The sequence below is a fragment of the Idiotropiscis lumnitzeri genome, chromosome 6 (assembly GCF_059441095.1).
Source record: "Idiotropiscis lumnitzeri isolate Australia: NSW breed Sydney's pygmy pipehorse chromosome 6, RoL_Ilum_1.0, whole genome shotgun sequence".
NCBI classification, from domain to species: domain Eukaryota; kingdom Metazoa; phylum Chordata; class Actinopteri; order Syngnathiformes; family Syngnathidae; genus Idiotropiscis; species Idiotropiscis lumnitzeri.
In genome coordinates, this window is record NC_142396.1 from 10,048,070 (window position 1) to 10,066,585 (window position 18,516).

The window sequence follows — 18,516 nt, forward strand, 5'->3', positions numbered from 1 at the left end:
CTCATCTGTCACCACCTCAACTTGCTGGAGAAAGATTATTTCGGCATCAGATATGTGGATCCTGACAAGCAGCGGGTAAGGTGGCCCACTTTTATTTTGGTGCATGTCTTGTATTCTACCGTAACGTCACTTGTAAATGTCCTCATGAGCTAATGGTGCGTGTCACGGTACACACGCTACACCTGAGCACATAGCTGCCCGTGGGCCATGTCACTAAGTAATGACTTGACTCAGTTGCAGAAATCAACACTTGCCTCTGACATCAACGACGACAAAAGCACACAAATGTTTTTTTTTTTTTTGTTGTAAAACCTTTGACATTTTATTTCAGAGAAGATATGTGTCCCTTTCAAACGGTCAGCAAATCCCAACAACTCAGCCCCTTTTCTAATCAAGCACACCAGCAATTAATTCCTTCAAGTTGCCTTTGATGATCAGGTTAATTGAAGACTCTAAATTGTTTATAGGCGCAAATGTGCTTGTTTGTCTATTTGCGCCCAGTAATTGGCTGCCAAGCAGTCCCCAGTGTTGCCCGCCTCTCGGCCAAAGTCAGCTGAGGCTCTAGCTCATCGGCGACCTTAATGAGGACAAGTGCTGGAGAAAATGGATGGCTGAAACCTGGCGCAATCATCTTGGGATACGCCTGTGCCATCAGGGAACAAAAAGTTCGACTGCTGCTTAATGAACCTCTACCTGACCAACTTAAAGCAACACAACAAAATCATAATTCAGCCCTCACAGATTCCAATAACCATTTTTCAATAACTCCACACTCCAATCTTCATGCTCCCTGAAAAATGAAATCTTTTCGCCCTCCATTAGCCCCACTGGTATGTGCTTTTCTAAAGGCTACTGTTGTACCATAGACGCTTTTCCAATTTGATTTCACACATTTAAGTCATTTCCTATAAATATAATCGTTTGACATTTTTCCTTGAATTGGGATTATGGTGCACCAGTGGAACCTCCAAGATCTATTTGTTACGGGCTGCAGTCAAACTCACGAAAAAATAAATAATAGAAACAAAATGCGTGTGTGCTCTTGTTACCTTAACACCTATTGTTCAGGTTACTTTTTCTTCTAAAGTAAAGTCCCGCAGAAAGCTGAAAATAAAGCAAAATGCATGCAGTGTTAATCCTTTAAGGGGCAGCAAAAATGTGATCTTGTGCGGTATCATGACATCTTGCTTGTTGGCGCCAACATTTTGTGTGACTAAAGAGGCATCCGTCTTCCTTATTAGGAGGGAGGTTGCGAGTTGGATCCGAAAATAGCCAATCGCAAGTCACATGCAGACAAACCTCCACACAGATGAACCTCAGAACTGTGAGAGGCGGGGTACAACCTAGAGTGGCCCGCTGCCAATCGCAGGGCGCATATCAAATAAATCTTTTCATACACATTCACAAATCTGAAATGTAGGAGGAATCCAGAGTACTCTGCGATTTATTGTATATTAATTCTGAAGCAGATTTGCAAGAGGAAGAACATGGCATCGTTGCTCTGTGTCCAAATGACACGCTCGACTTGACTTTAAATATAGATTTGATGAGATGTAGTCAAAGAACACCAGAGTGAGGACTCGTGTTATTGTTTGCTTTAATTACGAGGGGATGTTCCAGGACGCGCACCATTCATGAAGTATTCACACGATGCAGGCACTCGACACTATTGTGGTGCATGTTGTTAAAACTGATGGAATACTCTTTAAAAATGGTGAAAAAAATCCGTATCTTTAATGATTTTTGTTGTTGTTGCTATGCGCATTACACAAAACAATTTATGACAAAGATTATGACATTGAAACATATCTCCAACCTCCACCCAAAAAAATCAACTATTTTTTCTGATTTTGAGGACAAAGTAATTTAAAAAGTAATTTAAAATAGTCAAATGTTAAGTGGTTGCAAAGTCAAAAAAAAAAGTTACCACTATATCTTTCTTTTTTTTCTTTTTTTGTGCATAATGGATTACCTTAATTTTATTCTGCCAAATATCAGAATCGGCAGACACCTAAAATGAATAAATAAATAAATGGAAAAAGAAAACATTTTCGGTGAAATTTCAGGATGAACCCTAAAAAGCACAATAGACTTTACAGGCAAATTTAATTTGACCTATTGCGAACTTTTGAGTGCACATATCCAACTATTAATTGTTTCAGTACTTCTTGCCCAGTTTACTGATATATTTATTTTGTCGTGACACCCAACACTGAAAGTGTTATTTGAATGTTGTAACTAACCCAACAATCTTCTCTGTTTCCAACGCAGCACTGGTTGGAGTTAACAAGGTCTATTGCTAAGCAAATGAAATGTAAGTAATGCTCGTTTCCTAATCGATTAAAACGATGATTTGTAACGAAAGTACAGCATGTTTACGTTTGCATGACAAAAGTGTTGCGCTGATTTGACAACAGAAAATTAAAAAGCGATTAGTCACTCTCAGAGGAAAAGTTCAACATGGTGGTAAATGAGCTGATGATTTACAGTAAAATTTTGTATAGACACAATCAATTCACTCGGGCGGTTGCTTGGCAACTGGCCCAATAGTTGCTCTTGACTTCAATACCGGGCGGGGGGGGGGTGTAATTATATTTGACCTTTTCAAATACTAAACTTTCAAATTCACTTTTGTGTTTGGCAGTGATGCGTTTCAGGTAATTTGAGTGTTGTAGATTGTTTGATGTCGGGTCAATGACACTTTATCTCAGTTTTGAAACGCTATTTTATCTTTATTTCCACCAGCTCAGCCTCCGTTCACCATGTGTCTGCGTGTCAAGTTTTACCCTCCTGACCCAGCTGCTCTAAAGGAGGAAATCACTCGGTAAAAACTTCCTTTTCTCACCCCTCAGAGTTGAATTAAGAAAATACAGGAAGTAATTCACATGCATTTTAATTGATAAGAACTATGAAGAAAAGTGTTCAGAATTCCAAGTCCGACATCATTTCCATATTGAAAATCATTTTTGATTGTTTGATTAGATTTTCTGTGATTGATCATTTCAGTCAATAGTAAAACAAAATTTTGATTTGCGCTGTCAATCACTATTGCTTTACCAATTTCTTGTTTTTTAATTTAATAAATCCCTGCACTGCATTGCACTAATCGCAATATTTTCACACCAACTGATATATAATTATTTAAAAAAAATAATTCTACACCATGAATAATCAAACACTAATTCAGTTTTCCAAACAGCCAGCCTTGCTACTTATTCCGTGTGCCGCATTCCACATTTCTAAATGCATCTTTCTAAATAATAAACAGTTATCACAGCTTTCAATCATTAAAAAGTCTGAGCGCTTTCCCAATCCGAGACATTATAATAAATATTACACTGTTTGCTAAAGGACTTGTTTCGCAAGAGGTGTGCAAAAAGCTTTCTCTGGTAACCCTGAATGAAACATGGCAGAACAACACTTGCTTTGCATAACATTTGTATTTTTTAAAAAGAAAAGTCTGCATAATAATTCCGCTTCCTGAAAGGTCATTTTGATGCATTTAAAACAGCAATTCCTCATGACGTTTGCCATTACTGATGGATTCACCGCTGCCTGGCCACGGGAGTAGCATGTGTCACACGTGTAATAATAAAGTGTGCAACGGGGAACGAAGGCCAAAGGGCGTTGATGGAGAGTGCATGTTGAGTGAGCGGAGAGTGAGGTGGGGAGAAGGACCAGGAGGAGGGAGGCTTATATTCTGGTGATAGCGGTGAAGCGCTAGCATAATTATTCACTTGCAAAGCAAATTTTGAAAATATCACAAGTGCATTTCAGGAAATGGTGAGTATTTAATACCACCAATATCACGTCGCAATTATAAAAACATTAATACGACAATATTATATTATCAGGCAACTGTTACTCATACATCAGCTGGACCGGTTCGTAATGAATATTTATCTTCATGTTTATCTTACAACATAACAAAAAAACGTACAGAATTTAAAGAGATGCAGATTATTAAATATATTTTGTGTGCAGATCACTAAAGCTGTGATTTCCTAGTTGAATCGGGCTGTCACATGTTTTGTCGTTACCAACCAATCAGAGGACGGAAAATCACTGATGTCATCAAGGACCAGCGCTGTGGAATGTGATTGGTACTCTCATTGATAATTTAGTTGAAGTTACATCGACCAGCACGACTGGTTCTGAAGGCTCGGGGCAGATTACATTGACATGGCATAGATTGATTCTGATTGGATAGGAAAAAAAGACATGCTGAAATGAAGAAAATGTTTGAAACAAATTTATACTATCCCAAATATTATAAATTTGTCTTTCAGATGAGATTTTGCACTACCTAATGCTGTGTCCAGTTATTATGTAGCAATTGTAGGACGACCTTTGAATATCAGCCGGATCCTCCTCACACGCCCCACTGAACTTTGTGTTTTTCCTTTTCATTGTAGATATCTCGTCTTCCTGCAAATCAAAAGGGACCTTTACCACGGCCGCCTCCTGTGCAAAACCTCAGACGCCGCATTGCTGGCTGCCTACATCCTTCAAGGTAATGGAAGGTAACATATGGACCTGTTGCCTCACTAACTCTGCATTAACTTGGGCGTAGAGCTCAGCAGGCTGACAAATGCATGCTTGCTGTGGAAATAGGTGAGACAGGCCAACTGTAGATGCGGAAGCCACCGGACATGTATTCTAAAAATTGCATTTACTATTATTACAATGTCAGAAAAAAAAGGTTCCATCTCTAGGTAAAAACAAGTACATTTCATGGTTAGAAAAGCTTTACGAATGGTCCAAACTGGGTGAGGGACGTCTGTACCTTTTTTTACACGCAAGGGTACTAACAAGTTCAACATGTGAACGCCTTTTCAAAGAGCCTGCTGTTGTAAGGAATGGAATTTAAAGAAATAAGCAGTATTAGGAGTAATCTAGAACCAAGGACGGGCAACTGAATGCACTTTAGGCACTTTAAACGAACTGTCAACGGTTCTTGTGAAGAAAACATTGCAGCTGTTCGTGTGCTTTTGTTCATTTCTACCTTTTTTCAGTTGCCAGGGTGCATAGCGGCAAACCTTTCCGTCGCTTTGTCGTTAATCATTATCACTTCAGTGTGTTTATGTTATCTGTAATTTCTTGACTACTTGAGCGGCTCTAAAATGCCACAAAATCAATCATGGCTGACAGCATCTCTGCATCTCTAGTCTCACATCATCCCTAATAGAGATGAATAGGTGGAAGTGCTTTAAAATGATGGCTAACATCAACTTAAAACTGATCAGGTGTGTTAAAGGAAGCAATTTTAGAGTGTTGCCCATCCCTGACCTTGACAGTAGCTTGAGACGGCTTCCCGATATGTACCATGTTCGGGGATAAAAATAAGTGGCCAATGGAGCCTTAAAGGTACAAATGTGGCACATTTTTATAGCCAACTCAAAATAGAGCATTCAGAAATCTTTGAAGTGGTTATCTGGCCTCTTATCATCCTCTACCAAAGTCACGCATGGTGAAATATATAGATAGTATCATAAAAAGCACAGTGCTGCAGGGTTAGCCGAGTGGCTCATGCATTAAAGATGTTGCTGCCTGGTCAGCTCCTCCTCGCACAGCAGAATCCAGCATCAGGGTCATGCGAATGGAGAGTGACGTGAGTGCTCATCATGATAACGTTAACCTTCTTTTGTGTCCCTTCCTCCAGCTGAGATCGGGAATTACGACCCCGGGAAGCATCCTGAAGGCTACAGCTCGAAATTCCAGTTCTTTCCCAAACACTCGGAGAAACTGGAGCGGCGGATCGCGGACATACACAAGACAGAACTGATGTAAGATGATAAAAGAAACTGTTGGATGGTGGCAGTGAATTCACCTCATCTTACTTCGCTAACACATAAAGGAAATTGCCAAAGATGGGCTACTAAATAGAAGCTATGTGGCAGTGTTGAAGTTTTTTAAGACGAAGAAACTTGAATACAAATGATGCAACAACCTCACTGGCATATATTCTTTATCATTTGCAAGTAAATTATTACTGCAGATCACTTACAGTAGATGTGAAACTCTTCTTTGTTTGTGTCTGCATGACTGGATTAAGTTCATTTTGTAAAATAAATTGATCAACTTTATATATTCCGGTATATTTAAAAACATCTAATTGTAATGAATATACTACGACTAGTAATAATAACAAAACACTTTTATTAATTGTTCAAATTCTTAAATGTAAATCTGCAATACATAAATTCCCACAATTTAATGAGATAGACCACAATTTAATAAATAATTATCAATTAACCAGTTTTAGAGGTAAATGGCTAAATGAATACAACAAATATGATTCTGTCAATGCTGGGTGGGTCAACTTCAAGAACAATGTGGGTCATACGCCCGTGCTTCCTTCTCGGATTCAAGCCTGAACAAATACCATACACGCTTGTCCTGGCATTTCTGTCATTGACTGCAACAGCGGCCTGATGATGATGATGAAGATGATAATTGCCGGTGCGATAAAAAGCACTTGATGTCCACTATTCCACTCAGAGACTGCACTTTACTTTATCACTTAATGGTGATTGGTGCTCATCTGAGATAATGATGATGATGACGAGGAGGATGATGATGATGATGATGACTATGGTGAGATAGTGTCATGTGGTTTGAGAGGTAAAGCGGTCGAGCAGAAGTGCACAGACTCGCTGGTCTCAACCAATTAATACATCTATGGCTGCGTCGGTCAAAAGCAAGATTGTTTTCTGTGGCTTGTGACTCTCGGGGTGAATCTTTTTCTCCTTTTTGGCATCATCCTCCTGTTCCTCCTCTTTTTTCCCGCTCTTGTTCCCTTTCTTCGTATTCTTCTTCATATTTTTTCCCCTCCTGCCTCATTCTCCACTTATTTTTTTCTCTTCTTTCTCCTCTCCTTGTGCTTTCTCTTCAAGCAACATTTTTTGCTGTGAAAAATCACATTTTCTTCCAAATGGACCTCCTCTTCTCCCACTTCTTGTTCTTACTCCTCTTCCTTTCCCTCCTCATTTTTTCCTTATTTTGTAAAAGTACGTTATTAGAGAGCCCAAATTGAATGAAAGGGAAAATGTGCCATGTTTCATGAAATATGGTGAGACCCAACAGTGCTGGATGTGTGCCATTAATGTTGTTGAACTGTTTGAGACTCTGCTGCCCACTAGTGGCGAATGTTTTTATCACGATAGTTCAGCATGTTGCTGCTAAATAGCTGACTCGCTAATAAAGGCTAAAACAATCAAACATTTTTTTTTTGTCAATTTGTATCTCCTCTGGCTACTCTTCTGGATATCCACAACACCAACAAATAAAAAAACAGTATAACATGAAGTATTCCAGAATTAACTTTTGACTTTCTGCAAGTAGTTTAAATAACCACAAGTAGAAATATTGTAAAACGTGACGTTTTTTATATTATTGTTTCATATGTGTCCCATATTTTTGTTATGTTCCCCATCCTCATGTTTGGTGTGTTGCTGTTCCCTCTCAGTGGGCAGACACCTGAAACATCAGAGCGAAATTTTCTGCAGAAGGCCCAGATGCTGGAGACATATGGTGTTGATCCGCATCCGTGCAAGGTGGGCTGCTGCATGTGGTTTGGAACCGACAACAACAACAACAACAGGTCGTGAGCAGTACAACGTTTTCCACGTGTCATCGTTTCATTTCTGTCTCTTCCAGGACGTGTCAGGAAACCCGGCTTTCCTTGCTTTCACACCCTTTGGTTTTGTGGTCTTGCAGGGAAACAAGAGAGTACATTTCCTTAAATGGTGGGTAAAATGATGTAGAGTGGCATCGAAGCACATTGCATGTCCACAGGAGTTTGTAATGTCTTATTTTGATACATGACAGGGGCAAATGATCAGAATAAGATGTGATGCAGTACTATTGGACATCACTGCAAACATTTGTAATAAAAGTTGTATGATAGTAACGTGGCATAAATTAGTGTGCGCCCCAACATTTGGACTAACTTATTTTTCTTTCAAGAACAAACCACCAGAATTACTTTCATTATTAATTCTACTATTATTAATAATCCCCCCTATTGTGGGTTCCAGGTTCACAGTCCTGCTATTTTTTCTGGATTTGTATTTTTTGTCCAGTTTGTCACTATTTTGTTGCGCCTGCTGTTTATTTTGAGAGTAATTATACAGTCAACCACTAGATGGCGGCAAACTTATTCGAATGAAACTATTTCAGCCCCGCCTATTTTTTTTCTTTTATAAATATGTGAAATCCTCTTTAATTCTACTTACACATACAGAAAGATATTTGTGCGTTATCCGTTGCTCTTGCTCTCTAAAGTTATATGTGTTAAAATGTATTTGTATTTTACATTTATAGTGTGTTTAAAGCCTTTCGACAAAAATAAGTGTTATAAATGCTATTAAAAGTTGCCTAGGGAGTATTTAAATAGGGTTCTTCTGTATCGTTGATTTTACTTGGATAGGGGCGGCCTGGAATGCAACCCTGAACTTGGAAGGGGATTACTGTATTATTATTATAATTATTATTATTATTATTAGTAGTAGGTAGTAGTGATAGTATCACTAGTAGTACGCATAGTTATTTAATGATGGCAGAGCTGTTTGTACAGTATGCACTCTTCCATCTGTCACTACCTGCGAAAGGAGGTTGTTCTCGCATGTGCGCAGCTGGCAAAAAAAATCACACTAGTTCTATTCAGAAATCGTAAACATTTAAATGCTTTTATTGTGAAATGTGAGTTTGCTACTCATGTTTCCAACTCTCCTATTCACCGTCCTCCTTCAGGGAATACAACCAGTCATTTGTTTTTGTCCGCTCTTGCTGTTTATGGGATCTTCAAGTACTTTTCATGAATATTTAATGAGCCTGTTCTTCTACGCTTTCCTTACCGGGCAGGAACGAGGTGACCAAGCTCAAGTTTGAGGCCAAGACGTTCCATGTTTATGCAAACCACAAGGAGGTGAGCGTGTGACTTGCTGGCATGCATGTTGTCCAGTATGCGTTCCCGCTGCCCTCAATCAGTGTTTTTAATGATCCTGCACGATGTCTTCTATTTTCAACGTGCAGGAAACAAAGATCATCCTGACATACTTTGCACCCACACCGGAGGCATGCAAGCACCTTTGGAAGTGCGGCGTGGAGAACCAAGCTTTCTACAAGTGAGTTGAACGGTTCAACGCCTCCGTGTGATCCTTGGATAATTCTCGAAACTGACAACGTTCTCTTCGAGGAAGTCTGCGGGGTGGAGAGGTTACGAAGCTCTATCACTTGTTATTTTCTCCAAGGCGAAAGTGTGCATTAAAAATGAATGGCTCACTTACGATGACTACAAACATATTGAATAGTGTATGGCGACGTGCCAGGGACTCATATGCATATCAGGTGTGGGGCGGCTGAATAATTAACTCAGCACAAATTCAAAACTCACTTCTAAGGGCCAGAGGTTTGAAGCACTTTTCCCCAGCATTAACTTGCATCAACGTCCACAAAAATAATGGAAGTAAAATTTTAATAATAATTATTAGGTGAAAATAAATATATTAACGAATGTTTGCAATTTAGTTACTGTAGATTCAGATTTTTTTCCCCCCAAATATTTTTTTTTTCTGGGGGTGACAATCCCATTTTTTATGGAGAACGCTTTTTGGCATTTTAACATTTTTTTTCAAGAATTTAAGAATTTTTAAGGTTTAAAAAAAATTCCCAAACATTTATTATGGGGTCGACAAAAAAAGCACTTTTGGCCAGTCGCGGAATAAGAATAAGAATAAAATGTCCCTTTTCTCAAAACGATCCCTAGTAATTTAACATAATGGCTCCTTTCTAGTTATACAGAAAACAATATGAAAACGATTGAGTCTTTTTCTTTGTGAGGATCAAATTAGCTTTTTGTATTTTTAAATAATAGTCGTAAACGGGTCGAAAAAGTTGGCAACGATGATTTTGCTTCTCTCGGTTTGCAGCCAAGTTGTTAGTGCAAGAAGCGTGTGTAAGCAAAAGAAGAAACAAAAAAAGAAGAATCGATTTTCGAAAACAGGTTTGTGCAATAAGCTTGAATTAATTGAGAGAAACAACAAATCACCCAGTCCTAATTGTAAGACCAAAAAAATGTTTATGCAAAATTTGAATCTAAGAAACTACACTCTTCTGTGTTGGTAGCACAATTAACCCAAAAATGGCAAACAAACGTGTGACATGAATGCACTGAGCTGAAGTCTCTTCATTGGTTAAATTCCAGTTGACATGACCTTCCAATTTAAGGTTTCCACTTCTTTTTCTCTTCTTATTCAAATTGAAATGTCCATTTGTTTTTCTTTTTCCTTTTCAGACTTGAGAAGTCAAGTCAGGTCCGCACAGTGTCCAGCAGCAATTTGTTCTTCAAGGGCAGCCGCTTTCGTTACAGGTAATCTACACTTTGCCTATTAGGGGACTTAATGACTGATGACAGGAAGGGGCGGGCGGCACTGGTGGGGGAAAAAAAAGCTTTCCCAGAGGACGTGACCTTCTCCTGGCTTTCTTATTCTCTCTTCCTTCAACATTTCTTCACTTATTCAAACTATTTCGACATTCAAAAATTCCCACTTTCCCCAAATTCTACATTTTACAGTAAAATTCTGTATGTTCCGCAATAGGATTTATTCTTAATTATTCCACGTCCTTCAACATTTCTAGACTGACTGAAAGCATTCAACTAAAAAAAAAAAAAATTCCACTGCAAATGTTGACACTTTACCAAAATTCCAATATTATCCATGTCATTCTACATTTAATTCCACTGTATTTCAGATCAGCTTCAGCTTTCAGGATTCACATGCAATTCGAAGAGAAATTGATCTACATATCCATATAACAAGTTTTATTTTACTAAATAATTGGCTAATTAATTTTAATTAAATAAGTTGGGAAAAAGTACAATTGAAAAATGTTCTTGTGGAATGTTGTGTAATTATCAAATATTACACACATTTAATCCATCCTTCCATTTTTTTATTTTTGCCTCATCTGTATAGCTAGCCCAATTATCCACTTTAAAACTTAAGTGTGACTCTTACGCCCAAAAGTTAACCTATGCAGGTGTGTATTTGTATTCACACAAAGAGCCGCATCGTTTCCATCTGCTCACAGTAGCTGATCTGTTCATCCACTGCTTCAGTAGTTCTCGTGGCATCGTGGCTTGGTCGTGTATCTGTATGTGTAACTCACTCCAAACATCATCTATGTGCTTTATGACAGTGGTCGCGTGGCAAAAGAGGTGATGGAGCAGAGTGCCAAAATCAAACGAGAACCTCCGGAAATACACAGGTAGCCAGTTAAGAAGAGGTCCTGAAATAATCTGTAAGTAGGCTCCTTTGTATTACTCTGATGCTTGTGTGTGTGCGTGTGCGTGTGCGTGTGCGCGTGTGTGTGTGTGTGTCTGTGCAGAGCTGGCCTGGTTCCGAGCAGGAGCTGTCCATCCATCACCCACGGGCCTCGGCTCACCAGCGTACCGCGCACACGGCGGAGAGCTGTGCACATCTCAATCATGGAGGGTAAGCCGGTAATTTTGACTCTTGTGTGTGTCTGGGCGGATTAAAAAGCTTCTACCATCAAATGGTGTCATCAAGAAAGAAATTATACTGTACAGGACTGTGGATAAATTGTGCTTTGGTTGTTTGTTAGCTTGTGGTTTTGTTTGTGGTTGACAAAACATCTTAATGGTGCGTTGGCGAAACCAAGTGATATTTTGGTTCCACAGCAATGAAAACAATGTGAATTGATGGTGCTGCCGCCATCTACTGGTGGGGGTCTGAAGCGCACTTATATTGAAGACTTTCTTGCTTCTAGAAACAAAACGGAGAAAAAAAAACAGTGAGGTTCGTATCACAAACAAAATCACAAGTCAATGTGCTGCTGTTTGGGTAAATCCGAGGTTTACACAGGTTTATTGATTAAAAATTATGTCAAATACTCTCGAAAAATGACAAAACAAAAAAGCAATATGGTGGTCCACAAGTATATAAAAGGTCATGAATATTTGTCAGTCTCAGCTTTTTAGACTACCTTCAATATTTTACAATCCATTCAATGTCTTAACAGGAAACCAGTTTAAAGATTTAAGGACCACTGTGATGTGGTCCAGTTTCCTGGTATCAGTAAAAGCCCAAGCAGAAAGGCTTCTGTCACAATTCCAACTTTCTGAATTGACTTTTTGTTCAAACCTGTAAAAACTTACAAAAACACAATCTAATGAAAAAGAACAGCTTTTTCCCACACAGGGGATCTCTTACTCTCGAGATGATCATCATGTGGTAATATGTAGACTTAGTCACAGCTTTTTGAGGCTTTGAAAAATCAGCTCCAAGTCCCACTAAACCTTCTGACTTGATGACATGGAATCAAATTCTAAACAAATCAGGGTGATGTCGGTACTCCCCTCCATGAGAAAACACACACTCACATTCCGTAACTTGAGCCATTTGGCCCAGTTTGCCGCATCAGAGCGTCAGTCGACCCGCTTCTGCTGTATTGGGAACATCTGCGAGCGGCTGGACTTGCAGCAGCTGGCCATAATGCAGTGTTGTTGAAATGGATCATACAGCAGGTTCATGCTCGTGATAGACCTCAGATGAATTCAATTAAATTCTTCATACATTCGTAGACGCCGAATAGTCCACTGGGGTGAATGCGAGTGTGAATGGTAGTCAACAGCAATAGTTTTCTCTCTCTCTTTTTTTTTTTTTTTTTCAAATCGAGTGCCACCACAAAAAATACTTAGCTCACCATAACAGCCAGATATAAAAATACAGTAAGGTGCCATTTTTGCTAGTCACGTTAGAGTTATGAACATTAACTCTGCACTTCTGTACTTCAGACCTTGAAAAAAGTAATTGCACCTTAAATCGTCAAATTGAGACAAAAAAAAAGTGTATTATTGTATTATACTGGTCAACAGCAAATTTTAATCAAGGATGGTTTTGTGTCCCTAAATGTATTTTTGATGGTGATTTAAAAATGTTACCATTTGTTGTATTTTATAGCTATCATTTTAAAAAAAGCGAAATTCTACCTTTCGCTGTACGTAACCCTTAATTAATATTACCAAATGTTTTACTATATAACATACTATAATAATTTCATTCCAATTTTTATTTAAACTTGAAGTTCTTGAAATTAATTGAGGGCAGATTCAGAATCCTCTTAAAACTAATCATAGAATAGATTACTTGCATCTCTGGTTTAAAAAAAAAAAAAAAAAGTAAAAATTTGTTGACCAGATTATTATTCAAAATAGTTCTGTTCGCTTATATGATTTTTTTCAAACCAAAAGTGAAAACAGCAGGGCGCCCCTCCTTCGCCATGCCTCCTTCGCCAAGCACTAAACTCTTGAGTATATTTTGCTGTGGCGTCAGGAGAGCTGACTGCATGTGTTGCAGCGATATTAATACCGCAACTGAAAATAGCCCTGGGCCTGCTACGCCATGTTTGTCACTAGCCTGGGTGGGGCCAAGGCAGGCGATCCCGTCGCTTCACACGCTCATCCGCAAGCGAAGCCCACTGACACACGGCGACTCTGTGGTTTGGATTCCGGGACAGGGACCAGCGGGAACTTTAGGAACAGGACAGTTGCAAACCTTGTGCCTTAGTCATGGTGAAGTGTCTGATCCGCATCACCACCCGGGTGAACGTCCATCTGCGCATGATCAACCACTGCTACCGCGACGTTCGGGTCCGCGTGCTAAGCCTGGGGCCCCGCATGCTGGGCAAGGCTCTGGGGGTCCTGCCCCTGGACCCCGCTCTGGGCGAGCAGTTGGAGTCGGCCAGCGTGACGCCGTTGCCTGGCACGCCGCTGCCTTGCCTTCAGCCTGGCCTCCATCCAGGTAAACTTGGCAAAGGGCCAACGGGGAGAAGCCCTGCATCGCTTTCTCGAGTGACAGGCAAGCTCAAAATCAGAAGTATTATATTTTCATGAGGCGCACCATATTAAAAAGCGCAGCCTCAGTTGCGAGTGCTATTTCTGTATTTAACGCATAAAGTTGTGTTCACCATCTGTCAAACTATATGAGACCCCTTCGCAGTTTGTAGCTGGAGGCAAAAACAACTCGCGTGCTTTTTTGAAAACGCCGGTTGGCATTTTTCAACAGCATTGTTTATGTCGAAACGGATGCGAAAAATGGTCGTTTGTCACAGACTGTAAATGTCCAGGCAAAAACCGATCTTACATTTTATTTTAAGTGATACACGAGCGGTATTGATACTTAGAGCCTTTTTATTCTTGGGTGCATTTGTATTGAATAATTTGATAAGATTGTGACTTTGTGCAGGTGTTTTTTTTTGAGGGATGGGAGGGGTCCAAAACAGGAATAATCTTTGTTTATCTTTCATTCCACATAAGAACAAAATACATTACATTTGGTTTTCATTGAACAGAAACAACACACTTTTTTGTGTATTGCTGCATTTCAAACGACAAAGCGAATAAAACTCACAACAATAGAGGGATACTTCTAGAAACGCAAATATGCTCTATTTAAGTAGATGAGCACTTGTCTTAGGGCAGTTTTCTCATTTTCATTTATCTGAATCATAGCTTTGCCTAAAAGCAAATATTATAAACTGCACATATATGTAACATTATTGAGATTGAAGTTAACTCCTACAGTGGTGTTGATTAAATCAAAGCAAGAAGAGTTTAATGTCGCCTGTGATATTTGAAGGTTGCTTACTCAGGCTTTACGTCACTTATGTTCTTGATAAATGAGAGCTACGCTGTCAGCGCCAGTTGAATTAGACATGACGATGATGACACTTAAGATATCGCCGTCTATCGAGCGACAATATATCCTCTTTTCTGTTTTCACATGGGAGAATTGCAAAAAGTCTCGCCACTTCACAGAGAATCTGTGTGTTACTTGAATGATCAAAATACTTTTTTGAATACCAATTCTAACCTAATTTCTGTATTAAAAAATCAATTTGATAGTTTTTTTTTTTTTTTGGCTTTGTGTCCCTAAACCTATGTTTGCTAATATTTTACTATGTGTCTGAGAGGGTGTGTTATTCTGTTAAATGTTTGTGTGTGTGTTTTTAGGTTCTAAAGTAAAATAAATAAATATAATGTAGAAAAACATTTTTTTTTCCATTATTATTATGTTGCATTGATGAGTTTGAGGTTTTTGTTTCGCAATAACCATCAAAATGATAAAAGAATGAAATCAAAGTCATTTAACAAAAAATGTGTTTCAAAAGCAATTGGTGAACTAAAATGATTATCAATGTTTTTTAATCTAGTGCTGTCAAGTCATTAAAAATGTTAATCACAACATTTTCCGTAATGGATCGTGACTTATCTCATTGTTAAAGTACAATTTTCCACAAAGCTTGTATAGATATTTACTTGAGTCAAATCCAGGAATTTGTGTGAAATAAAAAAAAATACAAAGTATATTTTGATCAATGACTATTTTTTGATCCTTGAATGTGATTATTTTCCTGTAAAATACAACTGAACGAATACGCCAATGACATACAACCCCCCCACTTTGGCCCGCCCACTTTCACTCCCCCACGACCGCTCTCTCGCCACCCATTTTCGTCCCCCGACTTTCATCCCCCTTCTCTCTTTACTTGTGTTTTAATCGGCCAAAAGTGTCACTAGCAGAGGAAATAAAACATTAATAATAACAAATTTGTTGTTCTAGTTAGCCCAAGTTTGCTGACTTGTACCATCATAAATCTTTCTACCTGCCTCCCTTCTTCTCTTTATACCAGGCCTGGAGTCGCTGCGTGACAGTGCCCACTCCACCCCGGTGCGTTCGGTGTCCCACGGTGAGGCGTTCATCCCACGCTCGCGCAGCCAGGCCACGGACGCCAGCGAAGGCACGGCGGTGATCTCGGACGAAGCGTACAGCCCCTCCGACAGCGTCCTGCCAACGCCGGTGGCTGAGCACGGCGCGGACCTGCCCGCCGCCTTGCGGCAAATTAACGGGGCGCCCTGCAGCATCGAGGAGGAGAAGGAGTCAGAGGCGGGGACCCCCACGCGAGGGGACGTGGGGGTCTTTGGACAAGAGGGAGCTGCAGGGGCCCTCAGCGAGGTGGAACAGGTGAATAAGTTTGTGTTAAGTGTCCTGCGTTTGCTCCTTGTCACCATCGGACTCCTCTTTGTCTTGCTCCTTCTCCTCATCATCCTGACCGAGTCCGACCTCGACGTGGCGTTCTTACGCGACATCCGCCGGACCCCGGAATTCGAGCAGTTCCATTACGAATACTTTTGTCCCCTCAGGCGGTGGTTTGCCTGCAAGCTCCGCTGGGTGGGCGGGTTGCTCGTTAGCAAGTGAGGTGCTCGCGTTGGTAAAAAGGCCGCTCGGTGGGGGTCTGAGGAGATGCCAATGGACGTGGCGCCCATGGGACTCGTCCTCCTCCTGCAAACATACAGCATGGACCGCCCTGGTGACCCTGGGACAGCTTCTCTCTTTGAGTTTTTACACCTCACCCCAACTCACTTTCGCTTTCGTTCTCTTCTTTTCTTTTTATGAATACCAATCATCTTTTCCTTCCCCTTTTTCTGTTTTGTTTTTTCAACCTAAAAATCTGATAACTTTGAGAGGGATGAGCGTTGCCCTTAGGTGTTATTTATTGATTTTAAAGGTGCGTTCGCATCAAATGAGAGGTTGAGAGGAAATGATAGAAGATGGGTAAAATAGAAGTAAGTTGGCGGGGTCCACACATATTTAACATTTTAGCTGATTTTTAAAATGTAAGAGACTCCACAAAAGTATTGACTTTGATCGCAATGGTTGTTGTATGAGTGTATCCCGCTTTAAGAAGCTTATTTATAAAGTCATAGAAGGTTGAAGCGAAATGAAGGTTCACTGAATGAGAAGAATGCTAAAAAAATGAATCTTGCTGGTTTTGATGATTGTTTTAAGAGGACACTTTAATGGACAAATATCTCTTTTTAAGGCGATGGTGACTTTGTAGTGTTAAGCGGAATGAGTAGCTAATAGCCTAGCTAAACCGTACAGATTTAGATGTGCAATGCTCATAAAGGACTGGTACTTCTTGAATGTGTTTGTTGGTTCTGCTCATTCATTGCATTGACTTTGAGATTCAATGAATTTCAATTATTTCTTACGATGAAGATTTATTTTGGTTTAAAGATCAACCTTTAGGTTTATGTATTATATTGCTTGTAGAAGATCAGATGTACTTTTCTTTTGTACAAAATGAGTTTGTCTCCTAATATATGGACAGCTCCTATGTATATTTTAACAGGACTCAAATGTTATTTTGTTATTGAAGATTAAAATGATACTTTTTGTAGCGCCGTGATTCAAGCAAGGACAGAAGCATTGACGCAGAAACAATTGTCAGCCTTCGGTCTGTGTGTACAATACAAAAACACTTGTAATGCCAAAATACATTTACACCTTTCATACATCCTTGTTACATCAGATGTTGTAAAAAAGAAATAAAATAATTGACAGATGTAAAATACAGACATTATCACAGTCATGTCAGAGATTAAGAGCATTTGATTTCTTTTTTTAACACAAATACAAAAAAGGTGCATTTATTGTAGATTGTTGACATTTTATACATTGAATTGATGACTGCTTTTAAAACATATGAGGCATGTTTGAACTCAACGACGGGGTGAAATCGAGCAACTGTACATTGTGAATGTTTTAGAAGAGTCTCAAACATCACTTTCACAACACCAATAATGACATTTAAACGTGTTCAGTGGAACCTCGAAGGTCGACAACCAACCAACCTCTTATTTGTTTGCATTTCATGACACTTTCCAAAAGGAAATAAAGACAATGTAAAAAAAAAAAAATATTAATATTACAAATGTGCAGTGCACGAGGGAGACGCATCACCACGCAGCTGAGTCACCGTGAATATGAGCAAAAATCTAATCCTGAAAATTAAATGTTAAAATAATAGAAATATTATACTTTTGTAGGTCTAGGGCACGCACACAAAAGTTTGACACGCGCTGTAGTTCCTCTTCAATGCCATCGAGAGGACCAAGTTGGGGCACGACATGTTCGGTGCTCCAAGCTGGCGACTTTAATGGGATCCTAAATCAGGGGTAACCATTTTTTTTTTTTTTAATTTAAGAGATTTTGGAACTACATCAACAATAATAAAAAGAAACCATTTATGATAAAAAGCTCTAAAAGCTATTAGAGACTTTCCAGTCATATTACCACGGATTATTATTATTTTTATTATTTATTTTTTTTTTTTTCCCATTTTGTCATATTGACCTTTCGGGTGTTCGACTTTGGAGGTTCCATTGACAATTGTCTAAAGGGAGCAATACCATGTCATGCTGATGGATTCTGGCAAAAAAAATAATCACTTTGGTGTGTTGTTGGCCTGTTCGTTTCTGAGGTTGTTAAAATTGAAAAGAAATGATGGAAAGAAGTCTTTTTTTTTTCCAAAGTTTCCAGAGTTTTACAATACATATATTTTTGAAATGGTTGTTGAAGTTGAGGAAGGAATTTAAGGAAGCGTCAACATTTCAGTGTGCAGCTTTTGCACATTTGTGGCTGCTTC

The 18,516-nt window shown here is 39.3% G+C and overlaps 1 protein-coding gene across 3 annotated transcripts; it reads left to right on the plus strand.

Annotated features, from left to right (window-relative positions):
• Positions 1–6: 6 nt before the first annotated feature.
• Positions 7–17,533, plus strand: LOC148335164 (FERM domain-containing protein 5-like). 3 transcript variants are annotated; one of them, XM_088299105.1, is made up of 14 exons: positions 7–75; positions 2,272–2,314; positions 2,746–2,824; positions 4,416–4,513; positions 5,663–5,786; positions 7,469–7,556; positions 7,660–7,748; positions 8,866–8,929; positions 9,037–9,128; positions 10,298–10,372; positions 11,203–11,271; positions 11,392–11,498; positions 15,718–16,049; positions 16,229–17,533. In XM_088299105.1, the coding sequence occupies exons 2-14, from the start codon at positions 2,308–2,310 to the stop codon at positions 16,274–16,276; spliced, it is 1,272 nt and encodes a 423-aa protein (XP_088155231.1). In that variant the 5' UTR covers positions 7–75; positions 2,272–2,307; the 3' UTR covers positions 16,277–17,533. The 3 variants fall into 3 exon arrangements, with proteins under 3 accessions (XP_088155231.1, XP_088155229.1, XP_088155230.1); XM_088299103.1 differs by having other exon boundaries at positions 15,718–17,533; XM_088299104.1 differs by having other exon boundaries at positions 9,046–9,128; positions 15,718–17,533.
• The last annotated feature ends 983 nt before the right edge of the window (positions 17,534–18,516 follow it).

Excerpts from the sequence above, each read along its gene's own strand:
- LOC148335164 (XM_088299103.1), top strand. Across the intron at positions 2,825-4,415 it reads CTAAAGGAGGAAATCACTCG|ATATCTCGTCTTCCTGCAAA; the intron begins GTAAAAACTTCC and ends TTTTCATTGTAG. Across the intron at positions 4,514-5,662 it reads GGCTGCCTACATCCTTCAAG|CTGAGATCGGGAATTACGAC; the intron begins GTAATGGAAGGT and ends CCCTTCCTCCAG.